Genomic DNA, 26,573 nt, shown 5'->3' with positions numbered 1-26,573 from the left:
AAAAAAATTAAAAAAAAATAAAATAAAATAAAATAAAATTTAAACATCCATGTCCCTGTGACTCAGCAATTCTATTTCCTGGGATCAGCCCTATCTCCTTAAAGAAGCATTCAAATAGATATTACACTATTGTTTATAACAGCAAAAACAAGGGTAAATGGCTAATATCCATTTTACAGAAGTCTATGCTATAGTTTAAGAAAAAAAGGATAGATACATGTGTGCTAAAGTGGAAAGCTATACAAGAAATACTGAGTGAAAACAACTAGAAAATATACAATGATGAGGCGCCTGGGTGGCTCAGTCAGTTAAGCAGATGACTCTTGATTTCAGCTCAGCTCATGATCTCAGGGTCCTCGGATTAAGCCCTGCATTGGGCTCCCCGCTCAGCAGGGAGTCTGCTTGAGGATTCGCACTCTCTCTCTCTCTCTCTCTGCCCGTCTCCCTGCTTATGCATGCACTCTCTCTCAAATATATACATAATGATAAAATAGAGTATGTTTATTAGAAAACATTTTAAAAACACACATGAAAAGCAGTATCATAACATTTCTACTGGTATAATTTTTATATGTAAGTATCTATCAAAATATCTACAAGAACACACACCCAACTTACAAGTGTGTTTACTTACCAGAGAGGGGACACAGAATTAAAGGTATTGGTCAAAGAAAATTTTAGTCTTAACAGAAATTTTTATAAGGAGAATAATATATTCATGTGTGACATATACTTAAAATTAATGTTTTTTAAGATGAAACTGCAATGTCAGTGGTATGACAAACCATCAAATAAAGACTGTTTAACAGATATATATATGGTCCTAGACACAGTACTAGAATTTGAATCAATATAGAAGTCTGTTCTCATGAACAGAAGAGACAGCAGTTAACATAGTAATGTGTCTTTCAGGATCATACCTAAAATGTGATAGAACAGTAATCCTCCCATTTTTATCTCCCATACATGCTACACCAGGTGCCAGACAGTACTGCCACCAGCCCTGGAGCCATGAGGAACAGATTGGGGGCAGGGAGTAGGGCAGCAAGAAAATCCTGATTTCTCTGGCCAGTGAAGCCAAAAAGGAGACGTACGGCAAGCATTAGGTGGGAAACACACTTAGTGGCAGTGGTAATCCAACATGCTAATGGCAATCTCTCTAATAGAGCCCGAAGAGAGACAACCCATCCCAACACTCCAGTAACCAGCAGCATTGGGCCTGGTTTGCCCACAGTAAGGGTGTCAGCTGAGCCTGGAAGAGTGGACAGAACCCACATGCTAAACCTAAACTGGGCAACTGCCTGCTAAAATTGAGATTTAATTTTAAAAGGATCAACAGTCTCCAAATAAAACATTTAAAATATCCAGGATACAACTGAAAATCATTGGTCATACCAAAGACCAGGAATTATCACAAATTAAATGAGAAAAGACTATCAACAGAGACCAACACAGAGAGGATTCAGATGTTGAAATTGACAGATTTTAGAGCAGCCATCATACACAGCTGCTTCAAGAAGTAATTACAAATTCTCCTGAAACAAATGAAAAAATAAAAAGCCCAAAGAAGCATAAGTTCTACTTTTTAAAAAGATCCAAAATGAAATTACTCAACTGAAAAATACAATAATCAAATAACAAAACTCACCAGAAGGGCACAAAAAAAAAGATAACCAAAAAAAAAAAAAAAAAAGAGTGAATCTGAGTATTTCATTTGAACAGTTAAAAGGAAAATAAACTGGGGGGGAAAAATGAACAGAGCTTGAGAGACCTGTGGAACTGTTAACAAAAGCTCTATGACTCATATCATCAGAGTCCAGAAGGAAGAGAAGAAAGAGCATGGGCTTAAAAAGTATTCTAAGAGATAATGGCTAAAATGTCTCAAATTAGGTAAATGACATAAACGTACAAATTCAAGAAGGTGAGCAAACTTCAAGGAGAATAAACCCAAAGAAGTCCACACCAAGACACATCATAAACTGCTGAAAACTAAAGACAAAAAAAAAATCTGAAAAACATCAAAGAGAAAAGACACATTACCTATCAGGGAACAATGGGTTTCTTTTCTGAAACCAGGGCAGCCAGAGGAAGTAGCCCATTTTCAAGTGCTAGAAGAAAAGAACTGTCAAGCCACAAATTCTGTATCCTGCAAAAGTTCCCTTCGAAATCAAGGGGAAATTGGGGCACCTGGGTGGCTCAGTCGGTTAAGTGTCTGCCTTTGGCTCAGGTCATGATCTCTGAATCCAGGGATCCAGTCCCTGCTCAGCAGGGAGTCTGCTTCTCCCTCTCCCTCTGCCCCTCCCCCTGCTTGTGCTCGCTTTCTCTCTCTTCTTCTCTCTCTCTAATAAAGTCTTTTAAAAAATTAAAAAAAAAAAAGAAATCGGGGGAAATAAAAATGTTATAAAAGGAAAACCATGAAATTTTGTTGTTAGCAGACCTGCCCTTAAAAAATGGCTAAAGGAAGCTCTCTAAACAGAAAGGAAATAATAACAGAAGAACTGGAACATCAAAAAGTAAAGAACAAGCAGTAAAATTAGGGGTAAACGCAATGGATTATCCTCTCCACATGAGCTTCTTAAATCATATCTGAGAGTTAAAGCACAAATTATAACATCTGTGTGGTACTCTGTGTAGGTAGAGGAAATATTAGAGACAATTACATTTTAATAAAAGTGGGGAGTATGAAGGCACATAAATGGAAGTTAGGCAGCAATAATGCACTTGAAGTGATAAAACCATTATCAATATGTATATTGTGATATCTAGACCAACCACTAAGAAAAGAATTTCAAATCAGAACTCTAGGTTTCCCTTCTTTCCACTACATCTGTATCTTTGGGGTAAATGCCCAGTAGTGTAATTGCTGGGTCATAGGGTAGCTCTATTTTAACTTTTTGAGGCACCTCCACACGGTTTTCCAAAGTGGCTGTACCAACTTGCATTCCCACCAACAGTGTGAGAGGGTTCCCCTTTCTCCACAACCTCTCCAACATGTTGTTTCTTGCCTTGTCAATTTTTGCCATTTGAACTGGTGTAAGGTGGTATCTCAATGTGGTTTTGATTTGAATATCCCTGAGATGCCCTTCAACAGACGAATGGATGAAGAAGATGTGACCCTTATATACAATGGAATATTACTCAGCCATCAGAAAGGATGAAAACCCAACTTCTACATCAACATGGATGGAACTGGAAGAGATTATGCTAAGTGAAATAAGTAGAGAAAGTCAATTATCATACGGTTTCACTCATTTGTGGAACATAAGGAATAGCATGGAGGACATTAGGAGAAGGAAGGGAAAAATGAAGCAGGGGGACATCAGAGGGGGAGCTCTATGTCAGATAAATGAATAAAATCTTAAAAACAACAACAACAACAACACAAAAAAACACCAATCTCAAATATACTCTTCCAAATAACAGAAAATAAATTTTATGATGCCACTATAATCTTTATATTAAAACCTGACAAGGATATTGAAGAAAGGAAAATTATTGGCCAATCTCACTCAAACTCACATGCAAAAAATCCTAAGTAAAATATTAGCAAACTGAATAAGGGGATATATAAAAATACTATATTACAACCTACTTGAATTTAAGAATACAAAAGTGGTATAACATGAAAAATAAATATTTACCAAATTAGCAGAATAAAGGACAGAAAATATATGCTCATCTTAATAGAGAAAGAGCATTTGATAAAACATTTGTTCATACTAAAAAATTAAAAACATAGAAGGAATAGGAGAATAGAATAGGAATAGAAGAACAAGCTAGGAACAGAAGAAAACTTATTAATCTGATAAACTTCCTTAACGTTAACTATGTAAAAATTATGGTGAATGTCACATTTATTTGTAATTATTAAAAGCTAATAAATTTTGAAATTAGACAAATTATCACTACTTTTAGTTAGCATCTACTAGTGATTTTAGCAAGGGCAATAGGGCAAGAAAAAGAAATAAAAGATACAAGAATTAGAGTAATAAAAGTGTCATTATTCGCAGATGATACAACTGTAGAAACTGAAATAAAAATACATTAGGATTAAAAAGAGTTTAGCAAAGTGGCTGAATATGTATTTACCAAAGGCATTTACAAGTGTTCAGCAAGGTACCTGAATACCAATAAATATACAAAACCCAACTATATTCCATAAATAAGCAATAATAATCTTATTAAGATTCATTTCCAAAAAGACTGTTTATGAGGGCATCAAAAAAGTCAATACCTAGAATAAATGTAATAAAAACTGTGAAGACCACTACACAGAAACCTAAATAAAACTCAATACTGGGAGTAATTAGAGAAAGCACAATAAATCAACGAATAACCAACATTGTTAGGTTAGAAAATCCAGTGTTGTAAACATGTCAATTCTTTCCAAAGCAACCTATAGATTCAATATATTCTCAACCTTAATCCCTCCCTTTTGGGGAGGGGAGAAATTAGAAAAGCCAATTCAAACAATTTTAATGAAAATACAAGGTAAAGGAAGCATGGGGCAAAACTAGCTTAGACTTTAGAATCAAACCAAGAGGGGAGACTTACTCTACTGAATCTTAAGACATTTTATAAAAATACCATAATTAAAGACACTGTTATATTGCCATAAAGACTACTAGAAATGAGGGCGCCTGGGTGGCTCAGTCGTTAAGCATCTGCCTTCGGCTCAGGTCATGATCCCAGGGTCCTAGGATCGAGTCCCGCATCGGGCTCCCTGCTCGGCAGGGAGCCTGCTTCTCCCTCTCCCCCTCCCCCTGCTTGTGTTCCCTCTCTTGCTGTGTCTCTCTCTGTCAAATAAATAAAATCTTTAAAAAAAAAAAAAAAGACTACTAGAAATGAATAGAGAATACAAAACGTCAGAAATAAACCCATACATACAATGACAATTTATGACAAAGATGACACTAAAAAACAGTAATGAAAGGACAGTCTTTTCAATAAATGGCTCAAGGTCAGTTTAATCTATTATCATGAAAAAGTTATGAAAATTGACTCCTGTGTTACACAAATTGCAATTCTAGGAAGATACTAGCTTTAAATGTTACAAGTAAAAAATGGAATTTTTAGATACAGGAAAATATATCCTTGAGCTTGAGGTAGGGAAAAGTTCTTAAACAGGACACAAAAGCAATACCATACTAGAAAAGACCAATAAATTCAATTATTTAAGATGTTTTCTGTTCATCAAAGACAAATTAAGAAAGAGGAAAGGCAAACAATAGCATGGGAGAAGATACCTGCAATATATACACCAACAAATGTCTTCTATCTAAAGTACAGAAGAACTCCTTAAAAATTACACACACATACACCCCACACACATGCCATATGAATGATCAAGTGGCTACATCTATTTAGGCAATGAAGATATGTATTTTTAAAGCAGGAAGGAAATAGCGTACACATACTATATATATACACACACACAAACACTATATATATATACACACACACACACACACATACATAGCTAAACTCTTAGCCATATATTCTTAATTTATTACTAAAAGGACCTCTTAAGAGTTTATTATCTCTCTCCCATCAATCAAATTTTAGTCTTTATAGCCAAAAAATTTTAGAGGATATTAATTTGGTTTTACATTATTGTAAATATTACTATTTTTAAAAAATTTTGTATGTAGGTGTCTTCTATAATGGAGAGAATTAAAAAGAGTACATATCCTGTAAATAAAGATTAAATTCCACCCTTTTCTTAAAAAAAAAAAAAGAGTATAGACAACATACTGTGATGATGGCCTCATGCTAGAATCTAGATTTCTCTCGCTCTGTTTCAGGATTCTGTATTTTAGAAAGACATTATTCCAAGAAAAAGATCTGAATTTAAGCATCTACATACTTTGAGTGTAGATACATACATACATATTTTGAGTGCTTAAGCAAAAAAAAAAAAAAAAAAAAGGTTTTAAGTCAAATACTTAAAAGATTCCTTATACAGAAAAATTTCCATTTGGAATATAACTATTTTAGTCAGATAGCTCTAGTGTTCTTGATCAAAATCCTGCTTGCAAAATTTCCACAACTGTGTAGTGAATCAAACTAGTAATTTCATGCACAAAAAATGTGTACAGTGTATGGGATCCACGTAATCTCCATCAAATTCAAACAATTAATAACTATGTATTTGTGATTAAGAGCAAGAGAATCTTGGGTTCACAGCTCTGGCATTAATCAGCTATGTTAACTTGGGAAAATTAATTCATTCTCCCAATCTCAGAACTTGCATCTGTAGAATACCAGTAAAAATTGGGACCTCTTAGGTTCTTAGAAAAATTAAATGAGATAATGTAATTAAAGCTCCTAATATATTGCTTGGTAAATAGAAAGCACTCAGTATATGAAAAGAATGTCCCATAACAGGAAGAATTCTAAAACTATGAGAAGTTATTAAAAAAAAAAAAATGGTCAGATGCTCTTAAGCAACATGTGACATATTAGCTAGTAGTAATACATGTAGAGTTCACTGACTAATCACTAAGAGTTACCTGCAAGATTGTCAAGCATGAAGTTCAGTAGCTTTCGGGTTCCATCTGGGTCCTGGTATAAATTGAGAATATCCTGTGATAAAGGATTGCCTAAAGCAGAATAAAAAAATAAAATCTGTAAGACTTACAATTGTAAGACCAGACAAATGTACACAATAAAATACTAATTTTGTAAAGTGAATTTTAAAGTATTTAGTCGGTTACATAAATTTAAAGAAATTATGTGAATCTAAAGAAATACTCTGTTAAGATCGTCGTAAGATTTCAAAATGTTTTCTCGATTTCACTGTTTATACTATATATCCACAATTTGTTTGCCAAAATCACATATATAAACGTACTTATTAATCTCAGTCAATTCTGAAGTAATATCACAATTCAACACCCTGAATTAACCTTTGTAAGTTCTACATTTATCTTTGAAGACGAAACAGTCCTATATGAGAAAGAATGAATGCTATCATAAAAAAAAAAAAAGGGAGGGCCTTCCTAGTTATAATATTTATATTACATATGGAGAAAGGAAGACATTTCAAGTGAAAAGAAAACCTTGTACAAACATGAGTTAGTGAAATGTGAGAAGAAAATAAGAATTTTTTCATTATGGTGATCAGGAATATCTGAGTACTAACAGTACAGATGTATCAAATATCAAAAAAAAAAAAAAAAAAGCTATTGTTAACAGTCTATATATTCCCTTAAGAAATAAAGGAGGAATTTGTTGAGACAGGCATGAAACAACAGTCTTGCAAACAGATTTCAAAAGACAAAACCATGGAACTTCCAGAAACAAAGGTTTTAACTACTGAAGCAAACAAAATCTTCAACACACAAACTCAGCAGAATGGCTAAAATTTAAAAATATTGACCAGAAATTGATTTTAAAAAAAAAATGTAGAGTACTTGGAACTCTCATATTGCTGGTATATTTCAATTGTGGTGAAAATCTGGTTGGCAGTTTCCAATTCACTTGAAAGAGAAAAAGGAAATTTCCTGGTGTGACAAAAATGCTCTATATCTTAAGGTAGGCAGTGGTAACACATGTGTATACTTTTATCAAAATAGTCACAGTACGTACTAAAACATTTGGTATTTTAATATATAACTATAACTTAAAGTATTAGGGGGAAAAAACTATGATCAATGAGTTAGGCAGTACATCAGACACAACTAAAAATAAAATTAGTGAACAGAAAAAATACATTCAAAGAAACTACCAAAAATGCATCACCAAGAGTCAAAAAGATATAAAGTAGGAGACAGTAACAGATATGTGAGTTAGATAAGAAATCTTAACATATATTAAATTGGAGCTCTAGAAATAGAGAACAGGAGTTGGGTCTCTGGCTCAACATATAAAGAACTCCACAATTGAAGTCATAAGGCAAACTGCTGCCCTGAACACAAACAAGCAGATATAGAAAATCACAGCCGAGTGGCAGCAAAAGTCCGGATACAGAAGCCCAGAAATGGAACTAGTATCAGTTGGCACACTTTGAGTCATAACTGACAAACTGGTGGAGGCTTGGAGAAAATTAGCTTGAGAGTTAAAAAAAAATAAAAAAAAAAAAAAATCAAAGGGACCCAATCTCAGGAGCCTCTAACACTTCCCTGAGTTTTATCTCCAAGAGCCCCACCAGGTTTTTAATGTAAAGACTGGAAAAAAATTCCCCTTGTGCTTCTGGTGGGAAAGGGAGAGTGGGGGAGTGGGGGGGTGGGGGAGGGGGTAATGCTCTCCTTAACAAGTCCTGCATGCAAGGAAAACTTTTTACCAGAATATAATCAGGTGAGGCTTTACCATTTAACTTCAAGTAAATACCCCACACTCCAGCCCCCTCTAGCCTGATTTGGGGCAGAGAGAGTAGAAAGGAGCATATCTAACTCAAAGGCCCATTAAAAGACTGAGACCTAATCATAAAACTACAGGACTCTTCCTCTCTTTCCACATCTTACAACCACTTCAGTATTGCTCCTGTGTAATAAGATGATTATGGTAAATGGAACTATAAGCCTCAGAGTCTCTGGGAAAACCCAAAGGCAACAGAGGAGATAAAAACAAGAAAACTGAAGGAAATTTTAGACTCTGATATACAACAGCAGCAAACAGTAAACACAGCCTAAGTCCTAGCCAGAAAGAGAGTTTGGAAAGAAGTGAGAAAATGCATTATTTAAAAAGAAAAAGGCTGCAAACTTTCAAAAGATAAACTTTTTAAAAATGAATAAACTAATGAAGTGGGGGAAATTGGAGGGGGAGATGAACCATGAGAGACAATGGACTCTGAAAAACAAACTGAGGGTTCTAGAGGGGAGGGGTGTTGGAGAATGGGTTAGTCTGGTGATGGGTATTAAACAGGGCATGTTCTGCATGGAGGGAGCACTGGATGTTATGCACAAACAATGAATCATGGAACACTACATCAAAAACTAATGATGTAATGTATGGTGATTAACATAACAATAAAAAATTAAAAAAAAAAAGAATTCAAACTGGGGGGGGAAAAAAAAAAAAAAGAATAAACTGACCCAAGCAGCACAATGTATACAAAGAAGTATATGAAAGGACTTCATTTTACTTTGTACTGCAAACTAGAGAATGCCAATTGCAAGTAGAAAACTATAAAACCTATTAAGGAAAATAACCAATTACTTAAAACAAAACCAAAACAAAAAACATAGTAATGGCAATCAAATTCATTAGCAAGAATGGAAGCTGGAATACAGTGGGAATATTTTCAAAGGGTACAAAATGGTATTCAAGACTTCAACACTCCTCCACTAGTTATCAACAAAAAAATAAACAAAGGAAGTAAAGATGGAGATCAGAAAAACACGCCAACTTGACCTGATAGTTATGTAATACTGTACTCAAAAAGAGGAAAATATACAATCTTTTCAAGTGTACAGGAACATTTCACCAAGACAGACCATATTCTGGGCCAGAAAAACTGTAACATGTTTAAAAGAAATGAAATCAGAGCATACTGACCATAAAAAAAAACTAGAAAACAACAACAGAGAACTAGAAAATCTCCAAGTACTTTGAAATTAAACATCATACTTGTAAGTAATCTATGGGTTAAAGACAAAGTCACAAAAAATTTTAATTTAAATGAAAATACATTATCAAAATTGTAAGATGAACCTAAGTCTGTCTAGAGGGAAGTTTATAGCATTAAATCCTTATACTGGAAAAAAAAATCTAAAATCAATGACTTAACTTCCATATTAGCAATCTTAAAAAAGAAGAGCAAATGAACCCCAAAGAAACCAGAAAGAAATAATTAAGAGCAGAAATTGATAAAATTTACAACCAAAAACATGAGACTACTACTGAACCTAAACATGGTACTTTGAAAAAAGAGACAAAAAAAATTGATAAATCTACACTTGATCAAGGGGAAAAAAAAAAAAAAAAGACACAACTCAATAAATACCAAGAATTAAATAAGGAATAGATCTTGGGACATCAGGACAGGGAATACTAAGAAAGCTTTGTTCTTAAGTTCAATAACAGAAAAAATGACCAAATTCCTTGAAAGACAGAAAATATCACACCTCACTCAAAAAGAAATGGATAGAAAACTCAGCCAAAAATGGCAGAGTAAGGACCTCCAAAAATGTGCTCCTTCATCAGAGCCAAATGGCAGAATATGGGTAAGGACAGTAATTTGTGGAATTTTTGCCTTCTTCTAGTCCCTCACTGCCAAGGCAGCCTGTCAACCTGGCAACCAAAATTGAGCTAGAGCCTTTCAAAACCTCACTCCCAAAAGTAGCCATTTATCTGACTTGTGTGGTGGCAGTTCCTTGACTCTTGCCAAGTGCTAAAAGCCTTCCACCTGAAGGGGGGAGAGGGTGTAAGGGCATGTTTGAGGAAACCATTACTGGTAAATGATTTAACTTATGGCTGTCTGAGGTCATGGAAACAGGTAAGGCAAACAAAAGACTAACCTAAATGCTTAAAAGAAAAGCTTGGGAGTAAGATGTCACTAAAGGCTTTGAAAAGTTCTGATATATTCCAGGTTATCTAGAAAACTGTAAATGTGGCCAGCTTTGCATATGCTTAGGAAAGACCTGAAAACAGCCTAAGCTCTCACCTCTTCCTCATCTTGAGGCTGTGCACAAGTCAGAAGCTGAACACTAAACTGAACAGATTTCAATGGCTCAGTCAGTAGAACATGTAGCTCTTGATCTCGGGGTCATAGGTTCAAGCCCCTTGTTGGGTGTTGAGATTACTTAAAAATAAAATCTTAAAAAAACCAAAAACCTACAGAGGCCAAAACGTAGAAGAATGACATATTCAAAGTGCTAAAAGAAAAAAATTGTCAACTAAGAATTCTGTATCTAGCAAAAATATCCTTCTTAGATGAAGGAGAAATTAAGACATTCCCAGATAAACAAAAACTGAATGAGTTTGTGACTAGATCAGCACTACAGAAAATATGAAAGGGATTCCTACAGGATGAAATGAAAGGACACTGGATGGTAACTTGAATCCATATGACAAAAATAAAGAGTACCAATAAAAGTAACTACATAGGTATCTTTGAAGACAGCATAAATATAATTAGTGGTTTTATCATTTTCAATCTAAGAGACAACTGCATACAGCAAAAATGATAAATCTATGTTGATGGCCACACAATGTACAAAGATAATACTTACGGCAATAACAGCATAAATGAGAAGTGAATGGAGCTATAGGTGCAAAGTTTTTTTTATATTAAATTAAGTTGATATTAATCCAAATTAAGAATACTATAAATAAGATGTTAATTTCAACCCCCAGAGTAATCACTAAAAAAATAGCTCAATATAATATAGCAAAAGAAAAAAGGGAATGAAATTGGTACACTGGGAAATATTCATTTAACACACAAAAAAAGGCATTAATTGAGAAACAGAGGAACAAGAAGGCACTAAGACATAGAAAATAAGCAAAATGGCGACAAAAATCCTACCTTATCAGCAAATACATTAAAATGCAGAGATTAGCAGAATGAATAAAACATAATTCATTACATGCTGTCCACAAAAGATACACTATAGATTCAAAGACACAAATAGATTGAAAGTAAAAGAATAGAAAAATGTATGCCACACAAACAGAAAAGAGCTAGAGTGTCTATACTAAGAAATGGATAATCTCAATGTCCTTTATCGATGAAAGAAATTGAATTAGTTAAAAACTTTTCAACAAAGATAATTCCAGGTCCATATGGTTTTACTGGAAAATTCTACCAACCATTTAAGAAAGCAGTAATACAACTGTTATGCAAACTATTCCAGAAAAAAGAAGTGTTACACTTTCGAACTCATTTTATGAGGTCACCAGTATTCTGAAAGCAAAGACATTGTAAGAAAAACACTACACGAGGGGCGCCTGGGTGGCTCAGTTGGTTAAGCGACTGCCTTCGGCTCGGGTCATGATCCTGGAGTCCCAGGATCGAGTCCCGCATCGGGCTCCCTGCTCAGCAGTGAGTCTGCCTCTCTCTCTGACCCTCCCCCCTCTCATGCTATCTCATTCTCTCTCTCAAATAAATAAATAAAATCTTTAAAAAAAAAAAAAAAAGAAAAGAAAAACACTACACGATATGGCTTATGATCATTAATGTATAAATCCTCAATAAAATAGTATACATTTAGATATATACTAGTGTATATATTTAGATAATATATCTCAATATATTAGAGTGAGAATACATAATCACCAAGTCATTTTTAAAATGGGAATAGAGGCTGGTTCAACATCTGAAAATCATTAATGTAATTCAACATATAAACAGACTAAAGAAGAAAAGTTACATGATCATCTCTACAGTCACACACAAAGTATTTGACCAAATTCGACTTGCATCAATGACAAAACCTTCAAGCAAATATGAAATAGAAAGAAATTTATTTAACCTGAAAAAGCATCTACCAACAAACTTGTCACTTATAATTAATGGTGAGAGACTGTTCTTCCCTAAAATTGAGAACAAGGCAAGTATAAATACATGCACTCTCATCACATGTATTTAATACTCTCCTAATACTATCACCAATGTGATAAGGAAACAAATTAAAAGAATATGTAACAGAAAGGAAGAACTGAAACAGTCTCTATTCACAGATTAAAAGTTTGTAAAAGTTTACAAATGTTGAGAGAGACCAGGTCAATATATTTAAAAATCAACTGCATTTTAATTCTATAATATCAATGAATAACAGGAAATTTAAAAAGCACTACCATTTACAACAGCATCAAAAATATCAAGTATAAATACCGCAAAATATTTGTAAGATCCACATGCTGAAAACTATAAAGCATTAAAGAAAGTAAAGAAGGCCTGCATAAATGAAGAGATATACTGTATTAATAGATTGGAAAACACAATCTTAAGTCTCGAGATTAAGAAACTGAATCTCCTCAGACTGATCTAGGTGTTCATCACAAGCCCGAAAAAAATTTTAGCAGGATATTTTGCAAAAATAGTAAGCTGATTCGAAAATTTGTATGGAAATGTATAGCATCTAAAGGTATAAAAGCAAACGTGAAAAATAATCACGAAGTTGAAGATCTCATGCTACATAACCAGAGTGATATCAAAAGGTAAGATAGTATAATTTAAAAAATCCATAATTACAATATATGTGAGGCAACTGATCTGAACCCACATTAAAAACAAAATAAAGTCAGAATGGATTAAAAACAAAGTCCAGGGGTGCCTGGAGGGCTCAGTCGGTTAAACACTGGACCCTTGATTTCGGCTCAGTTCATGATCTCAGAGTCCTGGGATCGAGTCCCACACTGGGCTCCCCCTGCCTCAGCAGGGAGTCTGCTTGTCTCCCTCTCCCTCTGCCCCTCCCCCTGCTTGCACACGTGCTCTCTCTCTCTCAAATAAATCTTTAAAAAAAAAAAAAAAGCAAAGTCCAGCTATATACTATTTGTAAGAGATACACCTAAGCACAAGTACACAGAAAGGTTGAAAGTAAACAGATGAGAAAAGATATATTAGACAAACATTAACCAAAAGAAAACTTGCACAGCTGTAATATTAGACAACATAGACCATAGATAAAAATATTTAACAAGGGAGGAAGAGGCTCACACTACCTAATATCAGATTCTATTCACTAGATGGTTTAGCAATATATACAATACAGCAAATATACAGCAATATATAGGTGTAGGTGGTATACCTAATAAAATAATCTCGAAGGATATAAAGCAAAAACTGAGTGAACTACATGGGGAAATGAGCAAATCCACAATTTTAGTGGAAATTTTAGCATTAATCACCTTAATTACTAAAAGAGCAAAGAGTCAAAAATTTGCAAAGATATAAAAAATATGAGCAACAAATTTGACCTAATGGACAAATATATAGACCTATGCCCAACAATTAGAAAAACAATGTTCTTTCTGATGCAGTAAAACATTTACAAAAATTGATCACATACTAAGTCATAAAGAAGAATCAACAAATGTCAAAGAATGGGTTCATACAGGTTACCCTAACTGCGTATAATGCAGTTAACTTTAACGCTAACAATTAAAAAAAAGATATATTTAAAATCATGTATGAATGGAAATGTTAAATAATTAATGGATCAAAGAAGATATGATAACCTATATTAAAAGTACTTAGGCCAAAACAAAAATGAAAATACTTCATATCAAAATTGTGGGATGGGGCGCCTGGGTGGCTCAGTTGGTTGAGCGACTGCCTTCGGCTCAGGTCATGATCCTGGAGTCCCGGGATCGAGTCCCGCATCGGGCTCCCTGCTCGGCGAGGAGCCTGCTTCTCCCTCTGACCCTCCCCCTCTCATGTGCTCTCTGTCTCTCTCATTCTCTCTATCTCAAATAAATAAATAAAATCTTTAAAAAAAAAAAAAAAAATTGTGGGATGCAACAACAACAAAAAGAGCCAAATAGGCATATTTATAGCCTTACTTAAATGCTTACATAAAATAAGAAAATCTAAGTATAAACTAAACCATATATCCAACTTAAAAAGAGAAAAAAGGAAAATATATATCTAGACAAAACAGAATAAAGAAACACAGAAATGAACCAGTTTTTGAAAAATAAAAGGCAACATTGATTCAATGAAAATAACATAACTGACAAAATCCCTGGGGAGGCTATACCAGAAAAAAATAGCACAAATAAGCAATGTTAGAAATGAAGAGTGGGTGATACAGCTATAAACAGAACAGAGTCTAAAAATATATCAAGACAATATTATGAACTTTCATGCAAATAAATTTGAAAAATTAAAAAGCTAACAAATTCCAATAGTACACATACAGTCCAACAGAACTGACTAACAATCGTCAATGGTTCTTGTAACTACAAATATACTGGGGTGGTATTTAAGTATCTTCCACAAAGAAACAACTGGCAATGAGAGTTTTATAGAATTATTCTACCAAAATTTCAAGGAACACATTAGTTCAATCTTATACAAACTCCTTAAGAGAACTGATTAAGAATCTTACTTAGGTCTGTCTTGTTCATGAGCATATGTTTAAAATTCCTAAAATTTTTTTTGTTGGGAGAGGCAGTCCACCAGGGACCTGTGCTTCCCTCTTCATTCCTGGTGAGTGTGACAGATTCTGAGGCCTATGAGTCTGATACTGAGCAGTTTCTATAGCTAGTTATATAAGCAACTAAACAGGTTAAGGCAACCACAGCAATATTTCCATGTAACTCTTTGCCCCCCTGGGGAATCAGAACTAGTTTTTTGCTGCTCACTACAGTATTCAGTGCTTGCTTGAAAAGTGCTGGAGTGTTGGACATGAACTACTCAGTTCCAATGCAAACTCACTGTGTACAAAGCATATGTCTGGGCCCATCTTGTTGTCTGAAGTGATAACATTCTTTGTCCCTGACCCAGGAGTCTCATTGTCTTCTGCCACTATCCATGAAACAAAAATTGGCTAACTTATTAACTTATTAGTAGAGTAAAATCTCAGGGCCTTGGGGTGCCTGGGTGGCTCAGTCGTTGGGCATCTGCCTTCGGCTCAGGTCATGATCCCAGGGTCCTGGGATCGAGCCCCGCATCAGGTTCCCTGGTCAGCGGGAGGCCTGCTTCTCCCTCTCCCACTCCCCCTGCCTGTGTTCCCTCTCTCTATCTCTGTCAAATAAATAAAATCTTAAAAAAAAAAAAAAAATCTCAGGGCCTTCACAGTCCTTGACAAATATTATCAAAATGCACCACAACGTAAATTTAGCTCAGTAATGCAAGTGAGTTTAAACTGGAAAAAATGGGGGCACCTGGCTGGCTCAGTCAGAAGAAAATCTGACTCTTGATCTCAGGGTCATGAGTTCAAGCCCCACATTGGGTGTAGAGATTACTTAAATAAACTTTAAAAAATGAACAAGTAAGTAGGAAAAATGTATAGATATAATTTATTAATCAACCTATGAAATGAGAAAATTATCCCACAATAGATGATGCATTTGATAAAATTCAGCCCTCACATAAGGATTAGCAAAACAGAAGAAAACTTCTAGAAACTAAAAAAAAATGTGTTTTACCAAAAATACAAAGCAAATATGGAAAAATATTAGAAGCATTTCTTTTAAAATTGGGAATAGAAGCATGCTCACCCAGTATTAATGCTTCTACTCAATGCTGTACTAAACATTCTGGTCAGACATTAAAATAAGACACATGCACGTGAAATGATCATCTGCATATGAAACCTGAAAAAATTTGCAGACAAATTTTCTGAAAGGTAAGAATTTAACCAAGAAAGCCTACTACAATTTTTTTCTTACTTGTATTTCTATACCCCAACAACAAATAGGCAGAAAAAGCAAATTTAAAAATAATTGTAATAGGAAAAAAAAAGTATAAGGTACCTACGAAACAAATCCAACAAAAGAAGTGCCTGAGCAAAGATGTGAAGCTATAAAATTTTATTTGAAGACATTAAATAAGATCTAAATAAATGAAGATGCCAAAATTCAGATAGGAAGACTCAATATATTAAGATGTCAATTCTTCCTAAATTATCTACACATTCAATGCAATTCTGAAGTCCCAAGAGCATTTTTTATCAAACATAACAAGCTGTTTCTTATGCATGAGGAATCCGAGACAGCCAAACTGCCAAGACACTATGAAAGAAAAATGTAAGGGGAATTCCCAAAGCAGATATCAAGTTTTAATATAAAGCCATAATAATGATTATGATAATGTAGTAATTAGTGCAAGGTTCAACAAATTGATTTCTGGATATATAAAATGGAGATACAAAAACAGACCATGACATAGGTGATAGAGAGGTGACTCTGCTGATGATCAGTGGGAGAAGGGAAAACTATTCACTAAATGATAGTGAGACAGTTGATTATTCATAGAAGAAGTGACTACATCACTCCATAAATGAGACCCGTCATACCATATTAAAAAACCGGTTCCAAAATGGTATTGGAATGCAGCAGATAAACGTTAATATTCTCACACCATATACAAAAATGAACTCAAAATGGTTTAATAACCTCAACCTGAAGCCATAAAACTCCTAAAAGAAAACATAGGCAGTCAAGTCTTGGACATGGGTCTTAATATCTCTGTGAAGCTCTTTCCTCAGGCAACGTAAACAAAATAAGTAAAATAAATAACTGGGACTACATCAAACTGAAAAGCTTTTGCACAGTGAAGGAAACCATCAACAGAACAAAGAAACAACTTAATGAATGGGAGAAGATATGTGCAACTGCCGTTATCCATAAAGGGTTAATATCCAAAATATACAAAGAACTCATATACATCAACACCAAAGAAAATCTGATTAAAAATGGGCAGAGGATCTGAATAGACATTTTTCCAAAAAAGATACACAGAGGGCCGACACACGAAAAGATGCTCAACATCACTAATCATCAAAGAAATGCAAATCAAAACCACAATGCGATATCACCTTACACCAGTCAGGATGGCTAATTTCAAAAGACAATAACCGGTGTTAGTGAGGATGTGGAGAAAAGGGAACCCTGTTGGTGGGAATGCAAATTGGTACATCTACTATGGAAAACAGTATGGAGACTCCTCAAAAAGTTAAAAACAGAAATCCAATACAATCCAGTAATTCCACTTCTGTGTTATTTACCAGAAGAAAATGAAAACACTAATTCAAAAAGATATATGCAGTCCTATGCTTACTGCAACATTACTCACAATAGCCAAGATATGGAAGCAACCCAAGTGTCCATCCACAGATGAATGGATAAAGAAGATATAGTGTGTGTGTGTTTGTGTATGTGTATGTATATATACGCGTATACATACACACATATACATACAATGTAATATTAGTAAGCCATAAAAAATGAGATCGTGCCATTTCTGACAACGTGGATGGGCCTAGGAAGTATTATGCTAAGTAAAATAAGTTAGAGAAAGACAAATACCATATGATTTCACTCATATGCAGAATCTAAAAAACAAAAACAAATGAATAAACAAAAAACAGAATCAGACCTATAAATACAGAGAACAAAGTGATGGTTGCCACATAATTGCCAATGGACAAAATTGGTGAAGGCTCCCAGTTATGGAATGAATTAAGTTAGGAGAATAAAAAGTACATCATAGGAAATACAGTCAGTGGTATTTAAATAGTTACATGGTGACAGATGGTAGCTACACTTGTGGTGAGCACAATATAACTTAGAGTTGTTGAATCACTATGTTGTACACCTGAAACTAATGTAACATTGTGTGTCAAGTATACTAAAAAAAAAAAAAAAAGGACCTTAAAAAAGATATATGCATCCCTGTTTATTGCAGCTTTACAACCGCTAAGATACGGAAACAACCCAAGTAACCAATGATAGATGAATGGATAAAGATGCAGTGTATATATATGCAATAATACTCAGCCATAAAAAAGAATGAAATCTTGCCATTTACAAAAACATAGATAGGCCTAGAGGGAATTATGCTAAGTGAAGTAAATCAGAGAGAGAAAAACAAACACCATATGATTTCACTTAGATGGGCACGTGGCTGGCTTAGTCCATAGAGTATGTGACTCTTGATCTCAAGAGTCTTGAATACAAGACCCATGATGGGCTTAGAGCTTACTTAAACACACAGGGGTGCCTGGGTGACTCAGTCAGTTAAGCAGCTGACTATCGGTCTCAGCTCAGGTCATAATCTCAGGGTCATTAGATCCAGCCCCACGAAGGGCTCCGTGCTCAGCAAGGAGTCTGCTTCTGTCCCTATGCCCCTCCCCACACTCACAATTGTGCTCTCTCTCAAATAAAACTTTTTTTTTTTTTTTTAGATTTTATTTATTCATTTGACAGAGAAGAGAGACAGTGAGAGAGGAAACACAAGCAGGGGGAGTGGGAGAGGAAGAAGCAGGCTTCCCACAGAGCAGGGAGCCCGACGCGGGACTCGGTCCCAGGCTCCTGGGATCATAACCTGAGCTGAAGGCAGATGCTTAACAAGTGAGCCACCCAGGCACCCCTCAAATAAATGAATCTTTAAACACACACATACATCCCAAACAAAAACCGAAACAGTCTCTTACAGAGAAATGGTGGTTGCCAGCAGGGGGGGTTGGTGGGGGGTGGGTGAGAGGAAATGGGTGAATAGGTGAAGGAGATTAACAAATACAAATTTGCAATCATAAAATGAATAAACCATGGGGATAAGTACAGTGTAGGGAATACAGTCAATAATACTGCAATAATGTTGTATGTATACTCAACTTAATCTGGTGAGTATTTTGTAATGTGTGTGTCTCACACACGCACACACACAACTGTCAAACCACTATGTCGTACACCTGAAACTAATATGTCAACCATACCTCAAAAATTTTTTTAAAATTTCAAATGAATGAGAGAATTTACCATGAAGAGTAAAACTTTACAGAACTTTTAGGAAATAATACAGAAAAACATTTTTCTAACCTGGGGTAAGGTAGGATTTCTTTCACAAGTTATGACTTCATAAAGATTTTTAAATTCAACTACAATAAAAATAACAAATCTACTCATTAAAAGATACCTAAGAAAACAAAAAGAAAACCCAGAGTAGAAGATGACATTTATAATACAAAACACACAAAATTTAAGAATTCCTATAAATAAATACTTAAAGTGAAAATGAGCAAAAGACATCAATAGCAACTTCAAACAAGAAACATGGCCAATAAATATATGAAAAGGTGCTCAATCTTACGAGCAATTAGGAAAACACAAATTAAGAGAACTAGAAGCTATTTCACACTCAGTAACAGACAAAACTTTAAAAAGCTGACAATACTATGTGTTGGGAAGAAGACAGAAAAATGAAAACTATATTACTTTGGGGAGTGTATTTTAGTACAACTACTTTGTAAAACATTACGGCATTACCTAATAAAGCTAAGGAAGTACAAGCAGATCTCTACAACCCAACTATTCCACTCCTAGAACTCTATCAGGAGATATGTACAAGAATGTTCATGGCTGCATTGCTTATAAGAGGCATAAAAAGGGCAAATAATCTAAATATCTACTGTAGAATGAATAATTATACCATATTCATATACCAGAGTACAACAAAGCAATTAAATTACTATTACATGCATGCATGAACATGGCTGAATCACAAAAACATAAACCTGAAAAAAAGCAAGTCACAAAATATATTCAGTAGGATTTCATTTATCTCTATAAAGGTTAAAACACTGGTAATAGTTACATATCTGGCACATAGTAGGTGCTCATTAATACCTGTCGTTTGATTGAAAGAAAAGTAAAATAACAACACAAAAGTCAGGATGGTAGTAATCTCTGGGAGAAGGGATGAAAACGTAACTACGAAAAGGCACACATGAAAGTTTTAAGGTACAGGGGATCTACACCAACGAGGTGTGATTGTGCCTATTTCCCAATAATCTCACCAACAGTTACTTTATCAGCTTTTTGGAATTTTTCGAATCTAACAAGTAAAAGTTGAGTATAGTTCCAATTTGCATTGTTATTATTATGCATAAGTTGATGAACTTCCTGTTTTAAAATCTTGTGTATATCCTTATATGAACTATTAATATACTAATAGATTTTTTTTATTATATTAGTCACCATACAATGCACCATTGGTTTTGATGTGGTGATCCAAGATCCATTGTTTTCATGTAACACCCAGTGCTCCATGCAGTACATGCCCTCCTTAATACCCATCACTGGGCTAACCAATACCCCTCCCCCCTCCCCTCTAAAACCCTGTTTGTTTCTCAGAGTCCATAGTCTCTCATGGTTCATCTCTCCCTCCAATTCCCCACCCCATTTTCCCCTTCCTTCTCCTAATGTCCTTCATGCTATTCCTTATATTCCACAAATAAGTGAAACCATATGATAATTGACTTTCTCTGCTTGACTTATTTCACTTAGCATAATCTCCTCCAATCCCATCTATGTTGATGTAAAAGTTGGGTACTCATCCTTTCTGATGGCTGAGTAATATTCCATTGTATATATGGACCACATCTTCTCTATCCATTCATCTGTTGAAGGGCATCTCGGCTCTTTCCACAATCTGGCTATTGTGGACATTGCTGCTATGAACATTGGGGTGCATATGGCCCTTCTTTTCACTACCTCTGTGTCTTTGGGGTAAATACCCAGGAGTGCAATTGCTGAGTCATACGGCAGCTCTATTTTTAAATTTTGCTCCACACTGTTTTCCAAAGTGGATGTACCAACCTGCATTCCCACCAACACTGTAAGAGGGTTCCCCTTTCTCCATAACCTCTCCAACATTTGTTGTTTCTTTCCCTGTCCATTTTTGCCATTCTAACTGGTGTAAGGTGGTATCTCAATGTGGTTTTGATTTGGACTTCCCTGATGGGAATGATGATGAACATTTTTTCATGTGTCTGTTAGCCATCTGTATGTCTTCTTCAGAGAAGAGTCTTTTCATATCTTCTGCCCATTTTCTGACTTGATTATTTGTTTTTGGGGTGTTGAGTTTGAGAAGTTCTTTATAGATCTTGGATACCAGCCCTTTAGCTGTAGTGTCATTTGCAAATATCTTCTCCCATTCTGTGGGTTGCCTCTTTGTTTTGTTGACTGTTTCCTTTGCTGTGCAGAAGCTTTTTATCTTGATGAAGTCCCAAAAGTTCATTTTTGCTTTTGTTTCACTAGCTTTTGGAGATGTATCTTGAAAGAAGTTGCTGTGGGCCATGTCAAAGAAGTTACTGCCTATGTTCTCCTCTAGGATTTTGATGGATTCCTATCTCACATTGAGGTCTTTCATCCACTTTGAGTTTATCTTTGTGAATGGTGTTAGAGAATGGTCGAGTTTCATTCTTCTGCATGTGGCTGTCCAATTTTCCCAGCACCATTTATTGAAGAGACTTGTCTTTTTTCCATTGCATGTTTTTTCCGGCTTTGTCAAAGATTATTTGACCATAGAGTTGAGGGTCCATATCTGGGCTCTCTATTCTGTTCCATTGGTCTATATGTCTGTTTTTATGCCAGTATCATGCTGTCTTGGTGATCACAGCTTTGTAATATAGCTTGAAATCGGGCAATGTGATGCCCCCAGCTTCTTCTTTTTCAACATTTCCTTGGCAATTCAGGGTCTTTTCTGATTCCATACAAATTTTAGGACTGTTTGTTCCAGCACTTTGAAAAATGTCATTGGAATTTTGATGAGGATGGCATTGAAGGTATAGATTGCTGTGGGTAGCATAGACATTTTAACAATGTTTATTCTTCCGATCCATGAGCATGGAATGTTTTTCCATCTTTTTGTGTCTTCTTCAATTTCTTTCATGAGTGTTCTGTGGTTCCTAGAGTATAGATCCTTTAACTCTTTGGTTAGGTTTATTCCGAGGTATCTTATGGTTTTTGGTGCTATTGTAAACGGAATCATTTCTCTAATTTCTCTTTCTACAGTTGCGTTGTTAGTGTATAAGAAAGCTACTGATTTCTGTGCATTGATTTTGTATCCTGCCACATTACTGAATTGCTGTATGAGTTCTAGTAATTTGGGGGTGGAGTCTTTTGGGTTTTCCACATAAAGTATCATGTCACCTGCGAAAAGAGAGAGTTAATTTTTTAACTTCTTCTGTGCCAGTTTGAATACCTTTTATTTCTTTTTGTTGTCTGATTGCTGTTGCTAGGACTTCTAGTACTATGTTGAACAACAGTGGCGAGAGTGGGCATCCTTGACGTGTTCCTGATCTTAAGGGAAAGCCTCTCAGCTTTTCCCCATTGAGGATGATACTCACTGTGGGTTTTTCATAGATGGATTTTATGAACTTGAGGAATATTCCCTCTAACCCTATACTCTGAAGAGTTTTAATCAGGAAAGGACGTTGTATTTTGTCAAATGCTTTTTCTGCATCAATTGAGAGGACCCTATGGTCCTTCTCCCTCCTCTTATTAATGTGTTCTATCACATTGATTGATTTGCGAATGTTGAACCACCCTTGCATCCCGGGGATAAATCCCACTTGGTCGTGGTGGATGATCCTTTTAATGTATTGTTGGATCCCATTAGCTAGAATTTTGTTGAGGGCTTTGGAATCCATATTCATCAGGGATATCGGTCTGAAATTCTCCTTTTTGATGGGGTCTTTGCCTCGTTTGGGGATTAAGGTAATGCTGGCCTCATAGAATGAGTTTGGAAGTTTTCCTTCTGTTTCTATTTTTTGAAACAGCTTCAGTAGAATAGGTTATTATTTCTTCTTTGAATGTTTGGTACAGTTCCCTCCCCAGGGAATCCATCAGGCCCTGGACTCTTGTTTTTGGGAGGTTTTTGATCACTGCTTCAATCTTGTTACTGGTTATTGGCATACTCAGGTTGTCAATTTCTTCCTGTTTCAGTCTTGGCAGCTTATAGGTTTCCAGGAAGGCCTCCATTTCATCCAGATTGCTCAGTTTATTGGCATATAGTTGTTGATAATAATTTCTAATAATTGTTTCTATTTCCTTGGTGTTATTTGTGATCTCTCCCCTTTCATTCATAATTTTATTAATTTGGGTCCTTTCTCTCTTCTTTTGGGTAAGTCTGGCCAGTGGTTTATCGATCTTATTAATTCTTTCAAAGAAACAACTTCTAGTTTCGTTGACCTGATCTACTGTGTTTCTGGCTTCTAATTCATTGATCTCTGCTCCAATTTTAATTATTTCTCTTCTAATGTGTGGCTTAGGCATCGTTTGCTGCTATTTCTTTAGTTCTTTAAGGTGTAGAGTTAGTTGGTGAATTCGGGATTTTTCTTTTTTGAGTGAGGCTTGGATGGCTATGTATTTCCCCCTTAGGACCGCCTTTGCAGGATCCCATAGGTTTTGGACCAATGTGTTTTCATTCTCATTGATTTCCATGAATTGTTTAAGTTCTTCTTTGATTTCCTGGTTGACCCAAACATTCTTGAGTAGAGTGGTCTTTAGCTTCCAAGTGTTTGAATTTCTGCCAAATTTTTTCTTGTGATTGAGTTCCAGTTTTAGAGCATTGTGGTCTGAGAATATGCAGGGAATAATCTCAATCTTTTGGTATCGGTTGAGACCTATTTGTGACCCAGTATGTGATCTATTCTGGAGAAAGTTCCATGCGCGCTTGAGAAGAATGAGTACTCTGTTGTTTTAAGGTGGAATGTTCTGTAAATATCTATGAGGTCCATCTGGTGCAATGTATCATTCAAAGCTGTTTCCTTGTTGATTTTCTGCTTAGATGATCTGTCCACTGCTGAGAGTGGAGTATTTAGGTCTCCTACAATTAACGTATTGTTATCAATATGACTCTTTATTTTGGTTAACAGTTGTATTATGTAGATGGCTGCTCCCATGTTGGGGGCATAGATATTTATAATTGTTAGGTCTTCTTGTTGGATAGACCCTTTAAGAATGATAATACTGTCCTTCTGTGTCTCTAATTACAGACTTTAGTTTAAAATCTAATTTGTCTGATATAAGAATTGCTACCCCAGCTTTCTTTTGAGGTCCGCTGGCATGGAAGATGGATCTCCATCCCTTCACTTTCAGTCTGGATATATCTTTAGGTTCAAAATGAGTCTCCTGTAGACAACATATGGATGGGTCCTGTCTTTTTATCCAATCTGCAACCCTGTGCCATTTTATGGGAGCGTTTAGGCCATTCACGTTGAGAATGATTATGGAAAGATATGAACTGTCATCATGTTGCCTGTGAAGACATTGTTTTTATAGATTGTCCCTGTAAATTTCTGTTGTATATCACTCTTGGGGTCTTTCTCCTTTTATAGAACCCCCCTTAATATTTCTTGCAGGGCTGGCTTAGTGGTCATATATTCTTTCAGTTTCTGCCAGTCATGGAAGTTCTGCATCTCTCCATCCATTCTAAATGAAAGCCTTGCCGGATAAAGTATTCTTGGCTGCATGTTCTTCTCATTTAGTACCCTGAATATGTCTTGCCAGGCCTTTCTGGTTTGCCAGGTCTCTGTGGACAGGTCTGACGTTATTCTGATGTTCCTCCCTCTGTACGTAAGGAATCTCTTCCCCCTAACTGCCCTTAAGAGGGTTTCCTTGGTTCTAAGATTTGCAAGTTTTACTGTTACATGCCGGGGTGTTGGCCTGTTTTCCTTGATCTTGGGAGGGGTCCTCTCAGCCTCTAGGATGCAAATGTTCGTTTCATTCCCCAGATTAGGGAAGTTCTCATCTACGATTTGCTCAAATACATCTTCTAGTTCTCTCTCTCTCCACTCCCTCCGGGATTCCAATTATTCTGACATTGGAACGTTTCATGGTGTCACTTATTTCTCTGATTCTATTTTCATGGACTCTGAGTTGTTTTTCCCTGGTCTCCTCTTTTCCCTTTTTATCTATTATATTGTCTTCCAGGTCGCTTATTCTCTTCTGCCTCAGTTACCCTAGCTGTTAGATTATCTAGATTGGATTGGATCTCATTGATAGCATTTTTAAGTTCTGCCGATTCATCTTTCATTTCTGCCCTTAGAGACTCTATGTTGCCATTAATTGATTTCTCCATTCTAGCCATTGTCTTCACAACTGCTAGCCTGAATTCCATCTCCGACATCTTGGTTATATCTGCATCCATTTGTAAATCTGCAGCATAGGTCATAACCTCTGAGTCTTTTCTATTTGGGGGGCTCCTCCTCCTAGTCATTCTGTTGATGGGTGTTTGAGGGAATGTATAGAGTCCAAATTGTTGACCAGAACCCAAGCAAGATGCACCTGTTTTCTTGGGACCTTAGGGTTGCTGGCCTCTTGTTTTCCCAGCCTGTCTTCTGCAGGAGGGGCCTGCCGCGCTGTTACTCAGGCAACCCTGTTTGGGCGGAGTTGCCCTGCCCACCTGTGGCAGGGGATGGTCTTGGCGGGAATCAGTCTTTGGGGCTTTTGTTCACTGGCGGCTTTCCACTCTCTTCCGCGAGTCTGAGCAGAAGAGACCATTTCCAACCCTCTACCTCAGAGCAGAGAGATCGCAGTCTGTTCTTCAGTGAGCTCTCCAGGCCACACTGTCTCTGTTTCTGTCTGTGCTGCTATCAACTTCAGCATCCTGGGTTGTGCACCCCTCTGCAGCACGCCCAGTCCTGCCTCCAGGTCAGAGCACGTCTCTGCCCTTTGTGCTTCCAAAACCACCAGCTGCTCCCAGTTCGCTAGCATGACCCTGTCGCTCCAGGTTTCTGCCCCGGGGGCTGCAGTTTGCAGGCGCGACCCCGCCCCTCTGGGTTTCTGCCCCAGGGGCTGCCCTAAACTCCTTTCCCCACTGCTACCCATCTGCGCACCTGTGCCTGTCCGCAGCACGCGAGGCTGTCGCTCACCGGCAGTGTAGGATCCCCACGGCCAGGCACCCCCCCGCTGCCGTTTATCCTCCAATATTTGCCTGCGGAATCATGGCTCCCCACTTCGTACCTCAAAACCAACCGCCTGCAATACTCTGTAGAGAACCAGATCTTCATACATCTCAGGCTGGTTTCATGGGTCCTCAGAGTGGTCTGGTAGATATCCAGCTCAAGTCTGGGGACCAGTTGAAATAGGGTCCCCTACTCTTCTGCCATCTTCCCCCCTCCCTCTACTAGATTTTATTACCAGTTTCTAGAAGCTCATTATATAACACAGAAATG

General features: G+C 36.3%; 1 protein-coding gene across 3 annotated transcripts in view; it reads right to left on the bottom strand.

The window, feature by feature from the left end:
* Positions 1–26,573, bottom strand: part of CNOT6L (CCR4-NOT transcription complex subunit 6 like) — a 114,269-nt gene that overhangs the window by 38,347 nt on the left and 49,349 nt on the right. For all 3 annotated transcript variants that reach the window (XM_044912924.1, XM_044912925.1, XM_044912926.1), the window contains one exon: positions 6,513–6,602. In XM_044912924.1, the coding sequence (XP_044768859.1) occupies positions 6,513–6,602 (90 nt within the window). The remainder of the gene's footprint in view (positions 1–6,512; positions 6,603–26,573) is intronic.

This window comes from Neomonachus schauinslandi, chromosome 2, assembly GCF_002201575.2.
Source record: "Neomonachus schauinslandi chromosome 2, ASM220157v2, whole genome shotgun sequence".
NCBI lineage: Eukaryota > Metazoa > Chordata > Mammalia > Carnivora > Phocidae > Neomonachus > Neomonachus schauinslandi.
Note: the sequence above shows the minus strand (reverse complement) of the source record. Positions and strands in the feature narration are given on the sequence as shown.